The sequence below is a fragment of the Nuphar pumila genome, chromosome 17, assembly GCF_984573655.1.
Source record: "Nuphar pumila chromosome 17, dmNupPumi1.hap1.1, whole genome shotgun sequence".
Taxonomy (NCBI): domain Eukaryota; kingdom Viridiplantae; phylum Streptophyta; class Magnoliopsida; order Nymphaeales; family Nymphaeaceae; genus Nuphar; species Nuphar pumila.
Genome location: NC_143265.1, coordinates 12,870,815 through 12,892,354, shown reverse-complemented (window position 1 = coordinate 12,892,354; position 21,540 = coordinate 12,870,815). Strand labels below are relative to the sequence as shown.

Genomic DNA, 21,540 nt, shown 5'->3' with positions numbered 1-21,540 from the left:
CGTAGAATGTCATTGCGGTTGAAGGGAAAGTTTTATAGGACGACAATTAGGTCCGCTTTACTATATGGTACGGAATGTTGGTCTACCAAGAGACATCATATTCAAAAAATGAGTGTAGCTGAGATGCGTATGCTTAGATGGATGTGTGGAAATACAATAAAAGATAAGATTTGAAACGAGGAGATACGTAAGAAGGTAGGCGTTACATCCATTGAAAATAAGATGAGAGAGAATCGTTTACGGTGGTTTGGACATATTCGGCGAAGGCCTAATGATGCTCCAGTTAGAAGGATGGAGAAATGGAAAAATATATTTGTTAAAAGAGGTAGGGGTAGGCCTAAGAAGACTTGGATGGAGATGATAGAAAAGAATATGAAGGCTTTGAACCTCACCGAGGACATGGCATTGGATAGAAATGATTGGAGGAGAAGGATTCATGTGGAAGACCCAGAATGATTTTCTTTTTTGGTTCATATCGCCGACCCTAATTGTTTTGGGATGAAGGCGTAGTTGTTGTTGTTGTAAGAAGAGTCTTTGTTGTTTCAATGAGATGCCTATGTTTCCTCTCGGCAAAACCATTTTGTTGAGGAATTTTTGAACAAGATCTTTGATGTATAATGTTGTTTAGTTTAAAATAGTCTTGAAATTCTTTTGACATGTATTCTCCTCTGGAATCGGATCTAAAAATCACTATGTTGTTTTGAAAATTATTTTGAATAAGAACGTGAAATTCTTTAAAATTGGAGAAGACGTCGGATTTGTTTTTAATAAAATACACCCATGTGTATCTAGTAAAATCATCAATAAAGACAACATAATAGGAATAATCTCCTTTACACATAACAGGTGTCGGTCCCCATACATCGGAATGCACTAGTTCAAGTGGTCTTTTAAAAACAAAATTACTATGTGAATACGAAAGCGAATGCATTTTCCCAAGGATACAATCATTGCAAGTAAATGTTTTTTCATTACAAAATTTTTCCAAAAGTGAAAAAATATACAACTTGAAAATACTAGGATCACCGAGCCTTTTGTGCCAAGTCTCAATATCTTTAGATTGAACATGATTACAAAAAGATTTGGATGGCAACAACAAAAAATCCATGTAATATAGATCTCCTCTTCTATGGCCTTGCTCAATCCGCTTCTCGAACCAAAGATCTTGCATATAGCAATAGGTTGGTGAAAAAGAGATACTACATCCAAAATCGGTGATTTGAGAGACCGAAAAACAACTTAAATTGAGTTTTGGAATGATTCTAATTTTTGCAACATAAAATTTTTTTTTTTACCATAAGCTTTTTCAAGATTTTTCATTCCTTCAACATTTAATGATGTTCCAGCGACCGTGGAAACAAAGAATTTAAAAGTATTGAGACTTGGTTTGAATAAAAGAAATGCATTCGGAGTCATACGAAAAGAGACATCTGAATCAAGAATCCATGAGGACATACCTGGAATTAATGAGATAGCGGCACCGGAGGTGGAAGGTATGGAAGAATTGATTCTTATGAATTGTTGGAGAGTTTTGGTAAGTTGTGCAATAGAGTCTTTTATATCTCCATCTCTTTTTTATTCTTCGCTTAAATTGCTTGAACACTCTCCAACGGAAGCTACCTTTCTTTTGAGCTTAGGACAATCCAGTCGAAAGTCGCCTTTATTGGACACTCGCTTGAATTGCTTGGTTTTGACCCAATTTATTACAATGATGACAAACAAATTTGCTTTCACCGCCATTGTTATTTTTCAAAAAATGAGGCAGTTTATATGTCCTCGTATTGTTTTCGAGTATTGATAACGCATGGACCTCATCAATATCTTTCTTTAAAGCCAAGCGAGCGTCTTCTTGACATAGGTTGGCTAAAATTTCACTAAGAGGTAGAAGCCCTATGAAGAAGGAACTCTTTTAATTGATCAAATTCGGGACGAAACTCGTGAATAAATTGAAAAAAACCCTCTTTCCATTTGCTCTTGCCTCATAGCAATAGCACTTCCTTCCCATTGTGGTTCGAGAAGGGCAAATTCATCCCATAATAAGGATAGAGCACTATAGTAGTCTCTAATGCTCTTGTCTCCTTGCTTAGTTTCTCTTATTTTTTCTTGCAAAAAGAAATGTCTCGCAAGGTCTTTTTGAATGTACATACCTTTCATAAAAAACCAAAGCTTCATTTGATTTCTTGAATTTTGCAAGATTGACGCATATTTTGAGCTCGACATTGTTCATGAACCATGCCAATATCTTGGCATGCTCGCTTTCCCAATCTTTCATTTTAATTTGGTATTCTTGAATAGTTTTGGCCTTCTTTTCTTCATTCAAGGCATTTCCTTCATTTCCCTCTTTCTTTGTAAGCTTTAATTGTGGTTCCGAAATGGTTCCACATACATTAACCCTAAAGTCTTTTACCTTTGAGATTGTTTTCCATGGCGGCCGCCCACATCCTATAATTTATTCCATTCAATTTGAATAAAAGATCAATCTTTGAGTCTTTGTCGACCATATTGGAGGAGTTTAATGAAGAGCAATAAAAAGAGTGATACTTAAAAAAAACATACTCAAACGTGACGAAGAGTATGCCAATGGTACTTTGGCAACCAAGGCTTTGATACCATGTCAGGAAACACAAAAGAGAAAGGATAATGTCACAAAGTGACTAGGAAATGCACAGCACACAAGCAATAGGCCACTAATGGCAAGAATATAACAAGCCACAAAGTGGCAAAAACATAAAATAAGAAAGAGAACTAAAAAATATAAGAACTTTTATAAAGAAAAGCTTCAAGAAGCTTGAGAATTACATGGGGCAAAGCCCCTTATTTGTACACAAAGGAGACCCAAGGAAGGTCTCCCCATAGAGTCGTCCAACGTCTCTATGGTGGATCCCTCCTATGATGTAATAAAGAAAAAGAAAAAAGAAAAAGAAAGAAAAAAGAAAAGCATATTCTAAATGAATATGTGTTATAAGGGAAATGACTATTTTACCCCTAGTGGGTATTACAATATATAGATAGATAGATAGACATGTAGACATATATTTAATATATATGTATATGTGTCTCGCTATATATATATCTAGATATATATATAGGAATGATTAATACAATCTAACAAAGGGGTAGACAATCCCCCTTCTCACATATATATATATATATATATGTGTGTGTGTGTGTGTGTGTGTGTGTGTGAAGGGGGATGGTCCACCCACTAAATGTAAACTAGAATATGTAAACCAGCAAAATATGTAAACTGGTATGCACCAAAATTTTCATAGGTTTTTTCTATTTTTTCTAAAATTTTACCATACAGATGCGATCTAGATGCTTGGTTTTATAGAAACACACTCTTAGATCATTTGATTACGATGTATAAGAAGAATCTTTTAAGGCTTGAAAATCAACGATTCAGAATTTTCACAAATATTCAAGCATACAAAATCACATTTCTTGATTTGATTACAATGATTCAATAGTCAATTCCAAACAAATGAACCACACCAAATGCATCTGTAGGGTTAGATTTGCAAAAAAAACCTATGAAAATCTTGGTTTATACTAGTTTACATATTTTGTTGGTTTACATATTTTAGTTTCCCTATATATATATATATATATATATATATATATATATATATATATATATATATATATATATATATATATATATATATATATAATGGTTAATATTGGCTACTAATGAGCTAGAAATCATAGGTGCAAGTTCATCGACTCAATCTAACCACATAGTTGTATTTAGCATGGTTTGTTTGCTAAGGATCAAGCTTTGGATTGTGCTTTTCTAATGTAAAAATGTGATCTTTTGAGTAACGAAATTTTGGCACACTGCGGTCCATTGATTTTTGGACCCTTTTAAAAACCTAATTACTTGTCATAATCACATGATTCAAAATAAATTTCTTACTAAACAAACCATGTAGATCACATCCATAACATTTGACCCACAAAAAATTGAAAATTTACGAAGAAAAAGTGATTTCTATTCATTAATTCTATACCTTCATTAGTAGCCAATATTTACCCATATATATATATAGAGAGAGAGAGAAACCTGTAATAGTGGACGCTTCTCCGCCATTGATCCAGCGCAAATCAGCGGCTACACTTTTTTTTTACATGTATGAGGGAATTAGAGACGGTCGTTAATTCTTCTTTTTACGCCTAGAGCATTAGCGGCGATCGCAACCGCCGCTAACACTTCAGATTTCACAAAATCGAATGGACCAAGTGCGTCTGACTGTTGTTCAACGAGAAGCCCATCTGTCTATATATATCAGTAGAATATGAGAATTAGAAATATGAGAACTACCATGTGAACTGGGCATTTTTAACCAGTGTTGTATCGTACGATACATATTGTTACTATTACCAATTTTGATACGATACACACTTGTATCGTGATAAGAGCATGTATTGTATATGTATCTTCTGTATAGTATGATAAAGACTTGTATCCTATTATATCGTATGATACAGGGTGTATCGCATGATACACCTTCGACACACTTTAAAAAGGGTCAAATCATATTTTTTACTTTTGGGGTTTTAAAGACTTCTTGAGGGTCAACTTCCTCATTTGTGTAGAGGCGGTTAGAGGGAAACCCATACGCCCAAGAGTCGTGAGAGCAATTTGGAGGTCAATTTATGTGCAAGGAAAAGGGCTTTTGCAGTTTGCTCAAGAGTGAATTTTCACCCTTTTTCACTCAAGTGGGTTAAAGTAAAAAATCTCTATTATTTGCTTCTTATTAAATTTTTTTGGAGAAAGATGACATCAAATAACCCAGCATAGCAATAGGGCACTCAAGTAACGAGTAGAAACTAATTGAAAATCGAGTGCAAGTTTTACTATAATATTTTTTCTGGTGGTATTTATTAGAATATGGAATATGGACTGGATATGGATCTAATAAAGGATCCCTATCCATTCACGAGTTTTGTTTTGTATTCTAATGTAACATGTGTTACTAATACAGGGCACTTTTGTCCTTGTAAAAAAATTATTGTAACCCTATTAAGACTAATGAAGCATTACTGCAGCCATCAAGTTAACAGTGGCTGCCGATTTCTGAAAGCTCTCTCCTTTCCCCTTACTCTTTCTCATACTTTCAATAGAACACATCAGTTCATAAGCAAATTTATCATGGTATCAGAGGAGCGGATCTTCTTGGCGTGAAAGGCTTTGCTCAGTCCACGTGAAAATCGACTTCTCCTTGCCGTCAACAAGCAGCGGAACTTTTGGGTGTGACAGGCTTGCTCAGTCGACGTGAAAGTCGACTTCTCCTTGCTATCAACAGGTCTCGTTCTTCTTCCTTCTTCTTTATCCTATTTTATTTCTGTCGTCATCATCACCTGTTGCCTTCTACTTATTCTTTTATCTTCGTCTGTTGTGGATTTTTGTCACAGATCTAAAATATTTTTAGTTCTGCTATCTGTTTTTAACAAGATCTGAAATAAAATTCAGATCTATTGACGCTCCCTTACCTTCATACATACTCTTATCGCAAATCTGGAAATATTTCAGATCTGCTATGTATTTTCGACAGGTCTGAAATAAAATTCAGATCTGCTGTCGTTAAAATTTGCATCATACTTTAGTCCATATTACATTTCAGCATCTTGTTTCCTTCTACTTCTTTTATTTTCACTTGCTGAACCTCTCTGTCGCAGATCTGAAACATACTCAGATCTGCTGTCGTTCCCCTTTTTTGTTGCCTCTTTCCTTTCATGCAAAGGTCGAGTTCTCTTCTAATTTCATAAACCCGAGTCCCTGTCTGTGTGAATCCGGTTCCATTCTTTCCTGCGAAAGACCAGATTCACATTACTGCTCATCTGGATTTTGCATGTCACGCCTACCCTAAAATATTCTTTCGTTTTTGTTTCTCGCCCTAAAATTTCCTTTGTTTCTGAACACCACGTTATTGAACTGGTTTCATTCTCTCTTGCGAAAGACCAGATCCACGTTACTGCTGTCCCAACATATTCTATCACGCCGGTCACGCCTGTCCCAACATACTCTGTCAACTGTGTCAGTTTATGATAAAACAGGCCAGCATCAACCATTAGTATCTTTCGTTTCAATTCTTGTCAACAAATCTACAAATGGATACATCAGCCAACTCGGGTCTCTCTTCCAGTTTCCTGGGGCAATTAGTTTCAGAAAAGCTAACTACCAACAACTATTTGACTTGGAAAAGAAAGATTGCCCCTTTTATTCGGAGTCAAGATCTTTCAGGCCACTTGGATGGATCCACTCCAATGCCTCTAGAATTTATCACAACTGAAGTCAAAGAGGATGGAGGATTACCGAATATTATTCGCAACCATGCATTTGTTACTTGGATGAAGGGCGATCAGGCCCTCATCGCATACATCACTTCCACATTGTCACAAGAAGTCTTGATTTTCATTCCTGATGATTGCACATCTAAGGCTTTATGGGAGGCTTTAGCTCAGACCTACTCTCATATATCAGAGGCTAAAGTATTGTTTCTTAAACGCGAATTTCAGATGTTAAAAAAAGGTGCAATAAGCATTATTGAATTCTTAAATCAAGTCAAAAGCATCACAGATCAATTAACCATGGTTGGGTATCCAGTCTCAGATAAAGAAAAGGTGCAGCAGACACTGAATGCCCTAGGATCAGAATATCATGTTCTTGTTACATTCTTATTATGCTTGCCTACGTTGCTCAGTTTTGAGGAATTACGTGTCAAACTCTTTCAATACGAGATGACACTGAAAAGCATGTCTAAAGCTTCAACAGGACAATCATCTACGCATGAGGTCCTTGCCACAGGGGTGATAGCTGATCGTGCAGGAGGAGGACGTGGCAGAGGCAAGGGAAATCCAATCCAGGGTGGACGTAGGTTACTACCTACACCAAATTCCAGTCAGTTTTTCAAAGAATGTTCCCACATGCTATCAGTGTAACAAACGAAGTCACATCAAAGTCAACTGCTGGTTCAACCCACAAAATCGGAATAGAATGCAAAACACTAGAAATGTTGGTACATCAGGAACTGCAGGTACATTTCGGGTCAGTGATGATGTTAAGGATCTTCTACTATCTGCGATGGCCAACTTGAATCTGAAGCAGAATGATGATGGAATATGGTATGTTGACTCTGGGGCAGCAACCCATGTCACTGGCAATGCAGGTAAGTTCTCTACTTTGACTCCTTATTTTGGTAAATCTAATATTGTAACCAGAGATGGGACTCACCACCCTATTTCAAATATAGGCAACGTCCTCATTCCTTTGTCTGAGTCATCTATCCCTTTATCTGATGTTGTTCATGCACCGAATATAAAGAAAAATATTGTCTATGTTTCTAAGCTTGTTGATTCTACCAATTCATCTGTGGAATTTACTCTTACTTTTGTCTTTGTCAAGGATCTTCAAACGAAGGAGATGTTCGCTAAAGGAGAGCGACGTGGAGACATGTATGTCTTCAATGAAGATCCAGCCTCCAGTGTCCTGAAGCCCAAGTCTGATCTCGTCTCTAAAAGCGTCCTAAGTACATCCAAATGTAATAAGTCAGATCTCTAGCATTCTCGTCTTGGTCATTGTAGTCAAGTCTTTATTGAAAAGTTAGTATCCAACGATTTTCTTTCAGAGTCTGTTTCACCTTCATTGAAGGATAAAATATGTCCCAGTTGTCAGGTCTGCAAAAGTCATGTACTCCCTTTTCATCAAATAAATAAAAGAGCATCTATGCCCTTTGAGATAATATGTTCAGATGTTTGGGGCTCAGTCCCCCAATCCTTCCTTTTCTGGAAGTAAATATTATGTATCTTTTATTGACAGTTTCTCTCGTTTTACCTAGATATTCTTTATGAAACACAAATCAGAGGTTTTTCTCATTTTCCGTCACTTTCATGCCTATGTTAAAAATCAATTCTCTCAAAATATTCAAATTTTCCAATGTGAAGGAGGTGGTGAGTATTCCTCCAAAGAATTTTTAGATTTTCTCCAAGATAATGAGATGCATTGTAGAGTTTCTTGCCCGTACACTCCACAACAAAATAGAATTGTTGAACGTAAACATAGACATATTGTGGAAAGTGCAATGAGTATGATGCATGGGAGTAACTTACCCATTAGTCTTTGGACTGAAGCTTTTCACACTGCCACTCATGTGATAAATCGGCTTCCTATGCCTATTCTTGAAAATCAATCTCCCTATTATGTTCTCTTTGGTGCACGTCCCGATTATGATGAGTTACGAGTTTTTGGATGCACATGTTATGTACATATTGACAAATCCATGTGGACTAAATTTCAGGACAAAGCCTCTATATGCCAATTTGTAGGTTATGCAGATGAACACAAGGGTTACAGGTGCTATGATCCTGCCAATAAGAAGATTAGAATTTTCAGAAATGTTGTTTTTGATGAAAATAGTTTTCTGGGAAAAGAAGCAGACGTCAATCGTGAACATATTGGTGCAGTTGCTAATTGGTATGATCCATAGCTTAGTGCTGAACTTATTTCACATGCTGCCGAGCATACTATTTTGACCCCTGAAAGCATATATGGTGAGACAGTTTCAGATGATACATCACAAACAGAATGTCTGAGATACAAAGGTAATGTATATACCAGGAGACCCAGAGAGCAAACAAATGTACCTATTGAAGAACACATTGCATTGTCTAATAACAGAGAAGCACCAAGAAGATCAGGCAGGATAAGGCATCCTATTGAAAAGTGGGTTAGTTATGACAACTTTTCTATGGACTTTCAGATTTTTCTATCCAAGATTGAAAAACACGATGAACCACTTGGTTTTCATCAAGTTATCCAATCCAGCAAATGGATTGAAGCGATGAATGAGGAGATCGAGGCACTTCATGAGTGTCAAACATGGGAGATAGTTGGCCGTCCTCCAGATAAAAATGTTGTTGGTTCCAAATGGGTTTATAAAATTAAATATAAACCGAATGGTAGCATTGAACAGTACAAGGCGCGTCTTGTAGCCAAGGGTTTCACTCAAGAATATAGTCAGGATTATGATGAGACATTCAACCCAGTGGTGAAAATGGGAACTATTCGCATTATACTTGACCTGACAATTGAACATAGCTGGATCCTTAGTCAGCTTGATATTAAGAATGCATTCCTTTATGGGGACTTAAAGGAAGAGGTCTACATGGAGCAGCCTCAAGGTTATGCAGAGGGAGACCCAAAAGAATATGTATGCAAATTAACCAAAGCTTTGTATGGTCTGAAGCAAGCTTCTAGGTCATGGTTTGAAAGTTTCTCCTTAGAAATTCAGAAACATGGTTTCTTTCGTTCCCAACTTGACCATTCTCTGTTTATATACAGGAATAGTACTACTATGGTTTTCTTACTCATATATGTTGATGATATTGTGATCATTGGTAATGCTCCAGACCACATTCAACGAATTAAAGTTTTATTGAGTATGCGGTTCAAAATGAAAGACCTTGGGGAACTGAGATATTTTCTTGGTGTAGAGGTGGACAGACAAGATGAAAAAATGGCATTAACTCAACACAAATACACTCTTGATCTTATGGCTAAAGCAGGAATGACAGATTGCAAACCTCTACCCACACCCAGTGTTGTCAACCAAAAGCTCAGTATTTGTGATGGTGAGTTATATCCAGATGCAGTCAAGTATCGCAGTTTAGTGTGTATGCTACAATATCTTACTTTTACTAGACCTGACATTGTATATTATGTTAATCAAGTATCTCAGTTCATGCATGAACTAAAGACTGGTCACATGGATGTTGTAAAACGCATCCTTCGCTGTCTAAAAGGAACGGTGGGTGATGGACTCACATATATTCAATCTTCATGGAAGTCACCAAAACATGACAAAATGGCCTATACAAATGCAGACTGGGCAGGGGATCCAGATGAGAGGAGGTCTGTTTCAGGATACTATGTTTTCATTGGGAGAAATTTTGTCTCATGGAGTAGCAGAAAACATAAGGTTGTGGCAAGATCTAGCACAGAGGCAGAGTATAGATCTATGGCAGCTGCCACAGCAGAAGTAACCTGGATTAGGCATCTACTTACAGAGATGGGAGAGGATATCTCAAATTCGACACTTATGTATGATAATAGAAGTGCTATACAAATTGCATTCAATCCTATTCATCACAGTCGGACTAAGCATATTGAGATTGATCAACATTTCATCAGACAAAAGATAGCACACAAAGAGATTGAACCAGTTTATGTGCCTTCAAAAGACCAAGTTGCCGATATATTTACAAAAGGTCTTACAAGTCACCGTTTCTGGTATCTAAATAACAAGTTGCACATGGTTCACTCCCATGCAAAACTTGAGGGAGGGTATTAGAATATAGAATATGGACTGGATATGGATCTTATAAAGGATCCATATCCATTCACGAGTTTTGTTTTGTATTCTAATATAACATGTGTTACTAATACAGGACACTTTTGTCCTTGTAAAAAAATTATTATAACCCTATTAAGACTAATGAAGCATTACTGCAGCCATCAAGTTATCAGTGGCTGCCGATTTCTGAAAGCTCTCTCCTTTCCCCTTACTCTTTCTCATACTTTCAGTAGAACACGTCAGTTCATAAGCAAATTTATCAGTATCTTCTAGTTGAAGCATCATTTGGTCAAGACACATCACAATGTTGCCCCATGTACATCAAAGAATTTGCTAAAGGCCGTGAAATAGCAATGCCACCAGTTGCTTATCACTTTGAGAGAAAAAAAGCAAGAGAAGGAGATGAATAAAAAGAAAATGGGGTATATGCGGCCATGCAATGATTATGATGTAGATGATGTGCTCCCTACTCTTGATCAGAAGTAAGAAGCTCTGCAACAATGGGAAAAGGTGTGGTTGGTGCTAGCAGTAGTGGTATGAATAGAAAGAGAAGAGGAAGAAGAAGTTCTTCTAGAGGAGGTAGAGTTTGAGGCTCTATTAAGAGTTTTTTTTCTTAGGATTGTCCCTTAGTCGCAAACCGACATTTGCACTGTTATGACCCCAAAACATTTAGTCGAGCAAGCAAATGTCACAGTTGGAAGATAGCTTTATGATGTTTGCATTTCTTTCAATGCAACAAATTTATTTCATTTTCAAGTCATAGCAGATGTCATAACGAGTATCGAGCCTGAATATAAAATGCCTTTATATCATGATAAGAGAAAAAAAATCTAGATGTAAATAAAGTAAAGGCATATTATGATAAGACGAGGCAGTCATGAAAGGAAACTGGGTATAGCATCGTGACAGATGGGTGGACTGACAGAAAGACAAAGACCTTGATAATTTTCTGGTATATTGTTCAAAATGAACTATGTTTTTGAAATCTATAGATTCATCTGATATGCTAAAGACAGTGGATGTGTGGCTCAGAGTGTTTGATTTGTAAAAGAGGTGAAGCCTGAAAATATAGTTCAATTTACCACTAATAATGTTGCAAATTGTAAGGCAGCATGTAAAGAATTGGCAAAAAATTATGAGACATTCTTTTGGACCTCATATGTTGCCCACTACATAGGCCTCATGCTTCAGGATATCGGTTGCATGGATGAAATAAATCATGCAGTTGAATGCTGCCAAGAAATTATAATTTTTTTTTACAATCATGCATGGATTTTGAGTTTGATGAGAAAGTACACCAATGGTGTTGAGTTGATTTGTAATTTGCTACGAACTTTTTGACGGTGAAAAGTCTAGAAAAGAATATAACTACACTCAAAAAAATGTTTTCATTAGATAAGTGGAATGCATATCCCAATGCAACAAAAAGAAATCCATGAGAAATTGTGGATATTGTATTTAGAAGTGAATTTTGGGACTCTTGTGCAAAGTTGTTGAAAGTACTTAGATTAGTTGATAGTGAAGACAGACCCGCTATGGGGTTTTCTCTATGAAGCCATGTATAGGGCAAAAGAGGTCATTAGAGATAATTTGAATGGAAAGAAAAAAATCTACAAACTATATAGCTCATCATTGATCATAGGTGGACTAGGCAACTTCATCAACCTCTGCGTGTTGGAGCATGCTATTTGAATCCTGCAATTAGGTACTCCATTGGATTTAAATTGGACAAGTGAACAAGGGAATTTTGGATTGCATCGAAAGTTTGATACCTGATCATTGCATCCAAGATAAAATTCACGAAGAAATGAAGATATATGACAATGCAATGTATGATATAGAGAGACCTGCAACAGTACGGAACCATTCCATGATGTGTCGAGGTAATTTATTTAGTCTATTTCAAATTTATTTTGTTATTTATTTATGATGTTTTGTGTCTATTGTTGTTTTCTCATTTTTTTTTGTATTTTTAGACATATGGTGTACTAGATTTGGGAGTGATATTCCAAATTTAAGAGTTTTTGTCATTCGCATTCTTAGACAAATATGTAGTGCAAGTGTATATAAAAGAAACTAGAACATCTTTAAGCAAATCCATACAAAAAGAAGAAATAAATTAGAGCATAAAAGGCTCAATGACCAAGTTTACAATCACTACAGCTTGCGACTAAGGCAAAAATATATAAAATTATCAAGTTTATTTGTCATTTTCATGTGTTTATTTAAAGTTCTTTAATGTCATACAAAACCCAACTAATTTTTATTTTTTCGTGTCATCTTTTTAAGCAAATTGAGAAGGTATCATTAAGGAGGAATAAGGAGATATTTGATCTCATCAATCTAGAATATTTTGATGTGATGGATGCATAGGTTCAAGAAGAACCAATTATTTGAAGAGCCTACATATATTGGAGAGGATGTGAATATGAATGATGAACAAGAAAGAGGAGGAGAAGCAAAAGAAGGTAATGATGATGATGATTATTGAAATCAAATACATTTTCTTTTGTTTATATTTTAGAAAAACTTGGTTATATAAAAGTGAAGTATTCACAAACTTGGTTATTTTGTTTTTGTTTTTGTTTTTGTTTTTTTTTTGTTTTTGTTTTTGTTTTTGTTTTTGTTTTTGTTTTTGTTTTATGAAACTATGAGTCTTGTGGCATGTTCTTGATTGCATGATATTTCACATTTTGCATTGTTTTTGTGAGATATGCATGCATTAGTATGTTTATTATTTGATCTTTGATGATGTTTTGTCATAAATGCATGATATGTGATTCTATGGTTATCTTGTGCAATTCATCATTGTTTCATGTAAGGTTGTAAGTAGTGTATCCTTACCCGCATCGGTCGGGCCCAAAGTTAGATAGTAGCGTAGCGTATCGTAAAAAAAACAATATTTTTAAATAAAAAAAAATCAAAAATTTTCAAAAAAAAATAATAAAAATCTAAAAATCATGACACATGAAACAATGATGAATTGCATAAGAGGACTTTTTTACCCTTGTACAAGCAAATTTTCTTCAGATACGCAAACTTCCTCCCAAATATGAGAATATGTGAATTTCCTCCCAAATAAGACACTATACGAATTTTCTCCCAAATATGCAAATTTTCTCTTAAATATGTGATTTTCCTCCCAAATATTTGTGAACCTCCTAAATGTGCTAACCTCCGTAAAAAATTGCATATTCTCATGTTTGATAAGAAGTTGGCATATTTGAGAGAAAATTTGCATAGAAAATTCGCATATTTAGGAAGAAATTCGCATATTCTCATATTTGGGAGAAAAATCGCATATATGGAGAAAATTCGCATATTTGGGAGGAAAATTGCATTTTTGTCATATAGTACGATCATTTTTCGTTTAAAGTGCACCATCATGTATCGTACAATATACCCTATATTGTATGGTACAATATAGAGTTGTATCGTATGGTACGATAAGGATATGATACACACTCGTATAGTGATATGAGTGTGTATCATATCGAGTTAGGCCATAGCTACAATACGTATTGTACCATACCATATCGTACAATATGGTATGAAACTTACAACATTGGTTTCATGTGTTATGAATTTTCGGATTTTTTCTGATTTTTGGAATTTTTTTTATTAAAAATATGATTTTTTACGATGCGATACAATACGTATCCTATTTTGGTCCTGACTGATATGGGCTACAATATGCTTTTAACAGCCTTTTCCAACACTTTTTTTGCAAATCTAACCATGTAGATGTGTTCGGCATGGTGAAACTCGTAGGAATCAACTATTGGATCATATGTATTTACAATGAAAAAATGTAATTTTGGATGCTTGAATATTTATGAAGATTATGAGTCCTTGATTTTAAAGCCTTAAAAAATCTTGTTGATGCATCATAATAGGATAATTCAGGAGCTGGTCCTTATAAAGCCAAACATGTAAATTACATCCATAGGGTTAGATGTAAGAAAAAAGAACAAAAAACCCATGAAAATAGCAGTTCACATAGTAGTTCTCATATTCTAGTGACTATATATATATATATATATAGAGAGAGAGAGAGAGTCCAATGATGTGAATTATTCACACCAGGCTACATATCTCCAGGAGAAACTGATCCACAATCAACCTCAAAAGACATCACCCATGCTTAACCCCATGGTTAAGGAAATTCTTTTTCTCAGGGATAAATTTACCAATTTTTTATGATGTCAACAGCACTAGGATCTCTGCTGTAGGTTTCAGACATGATATTATACCTTGATCTTGGCCTGTAGGACAGGGCTGCCAAATTCGTACTCTGCGGCTAAAGCTGAGATTGGTTCCTGCATGAGCAACATTCATCTCCTTAAATGCTTATTTTTGCATCACCTAAAATCATTTACATAAATATAGTAAACATTAAGCATTGGTTAGACATTGTCAACATTAACATCATTGAGGACAAATAATCATAGGCTTACAAGTGATCATAATCAATAGTAACAAAACAAATAAAAAAAAGAAACTTACTGAAAAAACAGGTTACTGAATCAAGAATTTAAATGTGAAATTTGGAGAAAATATATTAAAAAATGAGGACAAAAATAAAGGTAAAGAGCAACATTCAAAACTGAATTATTTGCATTGGAAATTGTTCTAACCATCAACACTCTTTGGATGGTTAAAATTTTTATTGGAAAAAAGGATATTAGCAGCAGAAAAAATTTTCATAGGATGATGTTCACGCTAATGTCACCTGATCTTGGCTGGGGAGCGTCAGGCTCACTGAGGTCTATTCCCAGCTTCACTATCAAAAGGGGGAAAAAAGGCAAAAAAAATTGTAAAAGTCCAAATCAAATTTTGATCTCTAGCAAGCAGTCAAAATTCATTTGGAACAAGCAATTTCCTCGTGTTCTTTTCTTAAAAAAAACATTAATAAAACCAACTCAAGTATTAATTCAACAACAATCCATATTTGGGTAATCTTTCTTTGTTTATCATAATGCTTTTTAGAGTATGAGAACATAAACAAGTATACAACTTAAATTATTTAAATAACTGAGCCATTTCGATTCATTTTAATATATTTAACAATTCAACCGATTCAATTAATTAGAAGATTCTACTGAATAGAATTCAATTATCTAATATAATATAATATAAGAAATACAGTATAAAAAAAGACACTGGAATGGGTTGTTGAACTAACAACTTTTCAATGTCTCATGAACAATATTCCAATTTCAGGTGGACCGATGCAATAGCAATTACACGGAGGAAGACCTTATTTGCTTTCTTTTATTTGGTTTATTATTAATGATGCACAAATAAAATCAAAGAAAATGGCATTGTACACCCTAGAAAACAAGATTTTCTGTACATTTTCCTCTTCTCAAAGATTCTCGTCAATGTCAATCAGAACCAGAGTTACCAGTCGAGGAAGCGGGAGCGAGAAGCGATACGGGAAGTGAGGCACTTTCAAAAATTTAGGAAGCGGGGAAGCGTGGGACCACTTAGAAGAAAATTCTGAACCGTCTCGGAAGCGACCTAGGAAGCGAACCGGAAGCGACCTAGGAAGCGAACCGGAAGCGAGGGAGAAGCGAAAAAAATGGAAAAAATGGGGAAGCGTGGGGAAAGCGCGCTTCCCCTCACGCTTCGGAAGCGCGACGTTTCGCGCTTCCGAAGCACGCTTCGGGGAAGTGCGCTTCCCCTTTTACCTAGGCGCTTCTAGTAACTCTGATCAGAACTCCTAGGCTCATTTACACCATGTTTAGCCACTTTTACTATCTAAAGCTTTATTTGATGAATAGGGTTTTAAAGAATAGGGGATTGAACAATTTTGGGTTTACATGCCTCACTTCCCTCAAATTCTCCACCAAGGATTTTGGCATAAAAAAATAATGTTAACTAATTTTGATTAGCAAAGGTGTTGTGTTGAGTTTAGATAAACCCGCCCTCTATCAAATGTAAGATTTCTTCATCTTGCTAGATATATGCCAAAAAGTGGACCCAAGTTGAACAAAAGTTAAATCAATTAAAATATGTCACATGGGTGTGGGTGTGGGTGTGGGTGTGGGTGTGGGTGTGGGTGTGGGTGTGGGTGTGGGTGTGGGTGCGGGGATGTGGCACTTCCAAAAAACCCGGGTGCGGGGGTGCGGCAAAAATATATAAAAAAAAAAATTATATATATATAGATAGATAGATAGATATATAGATAGATATATAAAGTCCAAAAGTTGGACATAAATGACCCTGGTTGCATTGACTGCACCCAGGGTCAGGTTGACCGCATCGGGTCCATGCACCCAGGGTCAGGTTGACCGCATCGGGTGCGGGTGCGGGTGCGGCACCTAGTTGGAGAATCCCTGTGACATATATTAAAAAAAAATCTTGGCAAAAAAAAAAATTAGTCCGAAAAATTGGACCAAAATGACCCCGGGTGTGTTGACCGCACCCAAGGTCGGATTGACCGCACCCGGTGCCGCACCTGCACCCGCGTCGCGTCGACGCGGGTGCGGCACCCTGCTAGCCGAATCCCTGTGACATAGATTAAAATAGGCTAGTCAAGTTGCTTCAAGTACTCATTTCTCGTAGAATTACTAATCACAAGGAGAAGGCATATAGCATGGAAAGATCACATTAAAGCATCATTACCAGAAGCACATATGCAAAACTGGAAAGCACACATCCGAAATGGGATTCAACACAGTCCCTCGAAGTGTGGGAAACATCGCAAAACTCACTTCCAAAAGAGTGGAGGTGCACTTCCCGTGAAGAGACAAACACATTTCACAAACTCGGGGAAACATATTTCTATTGTCAAGGGAATCATGTTTCTTTAAAATGAGAACATGTTTCTCTTTGAATTTTGAATTTGTTGAAGGGCATTTTTGACATACTGTCTAGAACTAACTAATCTAGCAAGTAATGTGTAGCTTCCAGACCATTTATCTCCCTGACCGTCCTAGATCTCTTTAGAAAACATACTTGCATGTGTTTTTTGCTTAATCTAAACCCATAGATGTTATCTCTATGCTTTATTTAGTAGAAAACATATTAGTTTAGATATTTTTCATGTTTAGATGTGTTTTAAACTTCACAAAAAATCAATTATAAACACATCTATGAGTTTGGATTAAGCAAAAAACACATACAAGTATGTTTTTTAAAGGGATCTGAGGTCTGGGAGATAAATAGTCTGGAAGCTACACATTAGTAGTTTAATAGTCAAAGGTCAAGCCTAACAAAAAAGACTCATTTTCATGCAGCAAGATTGGAATGTGCCGATTACTCTTTCTATCCAAAAGTTGGAAAAATACATATCCAATTTCCATCTTGAATATAACGCATAGACTAAGACATTAGACAAGCATTCATTCCTCTCTCTCTTTGGTTCATTTCAAATTCCATTGGTATGTGCAAAAAAATAGGCCGATTTGGCAGCTTTTTGTTCCATTTCTTGTGGAGTTAAATTCTCATCGGTACACTACAGGAATGCCTCCCCGACCTCAGATTTCCATATAAAGAACACGATGAGGAAAAAGACCTTGAACTTCCATTCTAATCGACCGGATACTTTTTATATGGAATCAAAAGAGGATGTGAAGATTTCTTCTAGGAAATCCCAAACTATCAAAACTATTCTTTATTTTCTATGAAATTTGTCATAACCACTACCTACACTCCATGAAATTGTGCACCACAAAAGCTAATGAATAGACCCGTGATACTATGGAAAGACATCACGATCCCTAGTGGAAAAAAATATGATGTGTTAAGAGGATAGTTTCTTACTACCAAAGTAACTGGAAGCTCCACCCAATAATCATCCGTCAACCTAAAAAAAAGATACAGGCCCAACATAAATTACTTGTTTTTCGAGAACCCTTTTTTGTTCCATCCATATATGTCCTGATCGCCAATCTATCCAATGATAGAGTTTCAATCTATTGGAATGAATCATCCATATATATAGGTACAGGTCAAACAAAAAATTATGACAATTCTATCCCTGCAAATGGGCCTACCACCAGAGACGGACCTACATTAGGACTGGGGGGGGGGGGGCTGCCCCCCCCCCCCCGCCACAAAAAAAAAATCTGGCCCCACCCTAAGAAAAAAAATGGTTTATGTTTCGGCCCCCCCAATAAAAGTTTTTGGGTCTGTCCCTGCCTACCACCTAAGTGCATGGGCCTAGGTGATAGGCTTGTGCCTAGCCTGACTAAGCGGCCTAGTTGGAGCCTAGTCGCAGAATTGACTACATAAGTACTCATAGTATCAAACTGTCAATCCTGCCTCTGGTAATAATGACTATGCAGTCTGTTTCCCCCCATAGACCACAACTGCCTGATGGAGCCCTTCAATTGACTTCTTGAAGGTTCAAGTTTCCTTCTACTATCTGAATTTTATGTTGCCGGACATAGTATAGTTGAGCATGCCTCATCTGATGCAAATGTCTCGCTTTTATTTTTATCAGTTGAACTTTCAGACTTTGTGCTGCTACTTTGAGAAGTAACTGTGTTTGGGTAGGGTTATGAAATCCAGGAGGCAGTTCAATTGGTTGGCTGGTATATTCCCAGTGTTCTAAGGAAACTTCTTATCCAAATCATTGACAAAATTATTTCTGTCAATGGTGCTTGGATGTGCAACACCTTTTTGTTTCCTACTCTTTCAAGATATTAGATTTCTTTTCAAAAATATATAATAACTAAAAAGATACTTCCTTGTATCAAGGTTGCCCGCCCCATCCACATCTAATCAAATGTTTTTTGTTTCTTTATAAGGACTGAATCATATGCTTGGTTGGATTACTTTTGTAGTAAGAGAGACCTTGACCAAAGTGTGCTTTACATATCTCATAACCCTTTTCAGTCTTCCATGTGAGATCTAGTAGGTGCATGCAGAACTGACATACCTAGCATATAGCATATGTAATATCTGATTGAGTGATGATTAAGTATTGCAGCACACCAGTCATACTCTGGTGTCTCTTTGGGTCTTTTGTTAATTCTCCTTCATCCTTATACTTTGTGAAGACCACCACTAAATTTCCTTGAAGCTTTACTGTTTTTCCTTATTGAGTCAACATCATAATTTCAGAATCCAAATGTAATTGACATATGCAACACAGCCACATGCAATCCATCATTACTTCAATCATCACCCAACCTTGTGCAACTTATAACAGTTTTAGACCTCATTGCCATTTAGTAAAACTTTTACTTGGATGGAAAGCTGCAAGAAATGAAAAGAAAAAAAATCAAAAGAGCATTATGCATATCAAGGGACAGCCAAGGATCCTCAAAAATGAAACCAGAAAGCTTCAATATGTTTACAAGTCCTCCAAGTCCAAAAGATTATGACTAAATTGGCAGGTCAAACAAATGTCGATATCATTCAGGCTTCAAGACATCACTAACAAAGCTGGTGAATAGGCTTAAAAAACAAAAGAAAAGAGATTTTGAATTTCTTAGAACATGCCTTGTCACCAACAAATGGCATCTTAGTTGCTTCTTCTGCCTGGATTGCTGTCTGCTGTTGCATGATCTCATCATCCCTCACATTAACCCAGTCAACAGTATCAACAGGAACATTAACTTTAACATTGTACTCCATTTCTTCATCGACAGATTTCCCTTGCTGCATTTCCCTGTCTTTTTCTTCCTGGTTTGGACACCCTTGTTAGGCAGAAGGAGCAATTAGACACAGCAGATATAAAACTTATGAACACAGGTTCGAGAAATAGTCATATTGTCATAATATTCCAACAATGAGAAGAAACATAGCGAAGGGCCGTGGAGCAAAGAAGAAGGAATCAAGAACAAACATAAACCAACAAGATATCAAGTTCTGAAAAATAACACTCATTCGATTTGGAACTAGAATAAAGCACGATTAGTCCCCCCTTTCATGCGAAAGGAGAGCTCTTTCCCACAGGGGCTGAATCAAATACCCCTGCGGGAAGTCGGTGCAGGGCCCACCTTCTTTCATATGGAACGCCCTGCTTTGTATGAAAGTGGCCGAGCCCCACCTCCCTTAGTGCGAAGGCTGCTTCCCACACCCGGCCGTAACAAACGCCGGCAGAATTACAGTGATCTCAAGAAATTGGGATTTTAAAATCCATAAGTTCTGAGACGATAGTATTGGAAGGTTTCAGTTGTAAGGGTGTGAATGATGATCTACAAGAAAGTGTGATTTTTAAAGTCCATAGTTCTGAGACAATATGATCACAGGATTTCACTCGTAAGGATGTGAATGGTGGTCCAAAATGGGGGTAGCTCTACTGCCCAGAGTTTGGCAACCCTAGATTTCCACAATTGGGTATCCCTTTGGCCAGGTTATACATTAACAAGAAAAAAATAAGAGCAAACATGAGATTCCTAAAATCCCAGAATAAGTAGGAATATTATGTCTACATCTTTTAAATCGGACTGTTGACTTCATCCCCTGTTATTGAGAACTTGAAGGAAGCCTTAGGCTGTCTTTTCCACAGATGACCTTTTCTTCTGTTCCTTAATATCATGGGCTTGGATAGAGGATTGTTGGTCTCTATTCCTCACGAAGACTACGACGATGCTTACAGTAACAGAGCAACAAACTCGTACAAGGACGATGAGGAATTGGAGAAACAATCGAGCGTGGAACTCACCACAACACACAAGAACCGACGGATTTAAGTTCCATCCCTACGAGACTCGGGGGATCGCATCATCCCAAAAATTCAGCATGTGTCGGTGCCATAGATCGTAAAAGTACACGCCAAGAAACAAATTACACACGAGAACATTATCCAAAGAAACTCAAGAAACCCTAAAATAGAGAAGAGAGAGAGAGAGACCAGATCTCCGGCGGAGAAACGTCCTCACAGGTGAATGCCGCTGGCTGAACCGGTGGAAGTAGCCGGCCGGAAATGGAGGCCGCCGACAGGGAGCGAGAGAGGTACAAGTGAATGAGAGGGTGCAGTGGGGGCCCGCGATGAAAAAAAGGTTTTTCAGAAGAGAGAGAAATATCTTACCAGAAAACGGGAAAGGTTTCATTTGGAGACGAATATGTTGCTTGATATTACAAAAACTGCGTATGGGTTTTTTAAATAACATTTTAATGCCTGTTTTTTTTAATAAAACTCTTAAATTCGGAACTGAAGTTTTTTCTTTTTAGGATAGGCGAAGAAAAGACCTCCAATCACTAGCTGCAAATGGCGATCTTCTTG

General features: G+C 36.7%; 1 protein-coding gene across 2 annotated transcripts in view; it reads right to left on the bottom strand.

The window, feature by feature from the left end:
• LOC149811667 (OVARIAN TUMOR DOMAIN-containing deubiquitinating enzyme 1-like) overlaps positions 1-21,287 on the bottom strand; it is a 65,888-nt gene extending 44,601 nt beyond the window's left edge. Inside the window, exons 1-3 of one of the 2 annotated variants that reach the window (XM_089992790.1) lie at positions 21,169-21,287; positions 19,812-20,008; positions 14,609-14,674 (exon numbers count right to left, since the gene is read on the bottom strand). In XM_089992790.1, the coding sequence (XP_089848916.1) occupies positions 14,609-14,674; positions 19,812-19,976 (231 nt within the window). In that variant the 5' untranslated portion in view covers positions 19,977-20,008; positions 21,169-21,287. The remainder of the gene's footprint in view (positions 1-14,608; positions 14,675-19,811; positions 20,009-21,168) is intronic. The other variant, XM_089992791.1, reaches the window with a different exon arrangement.
• Between the last annotated feature and the right edge of the window lie 253 nt (positions 21,288-21,540).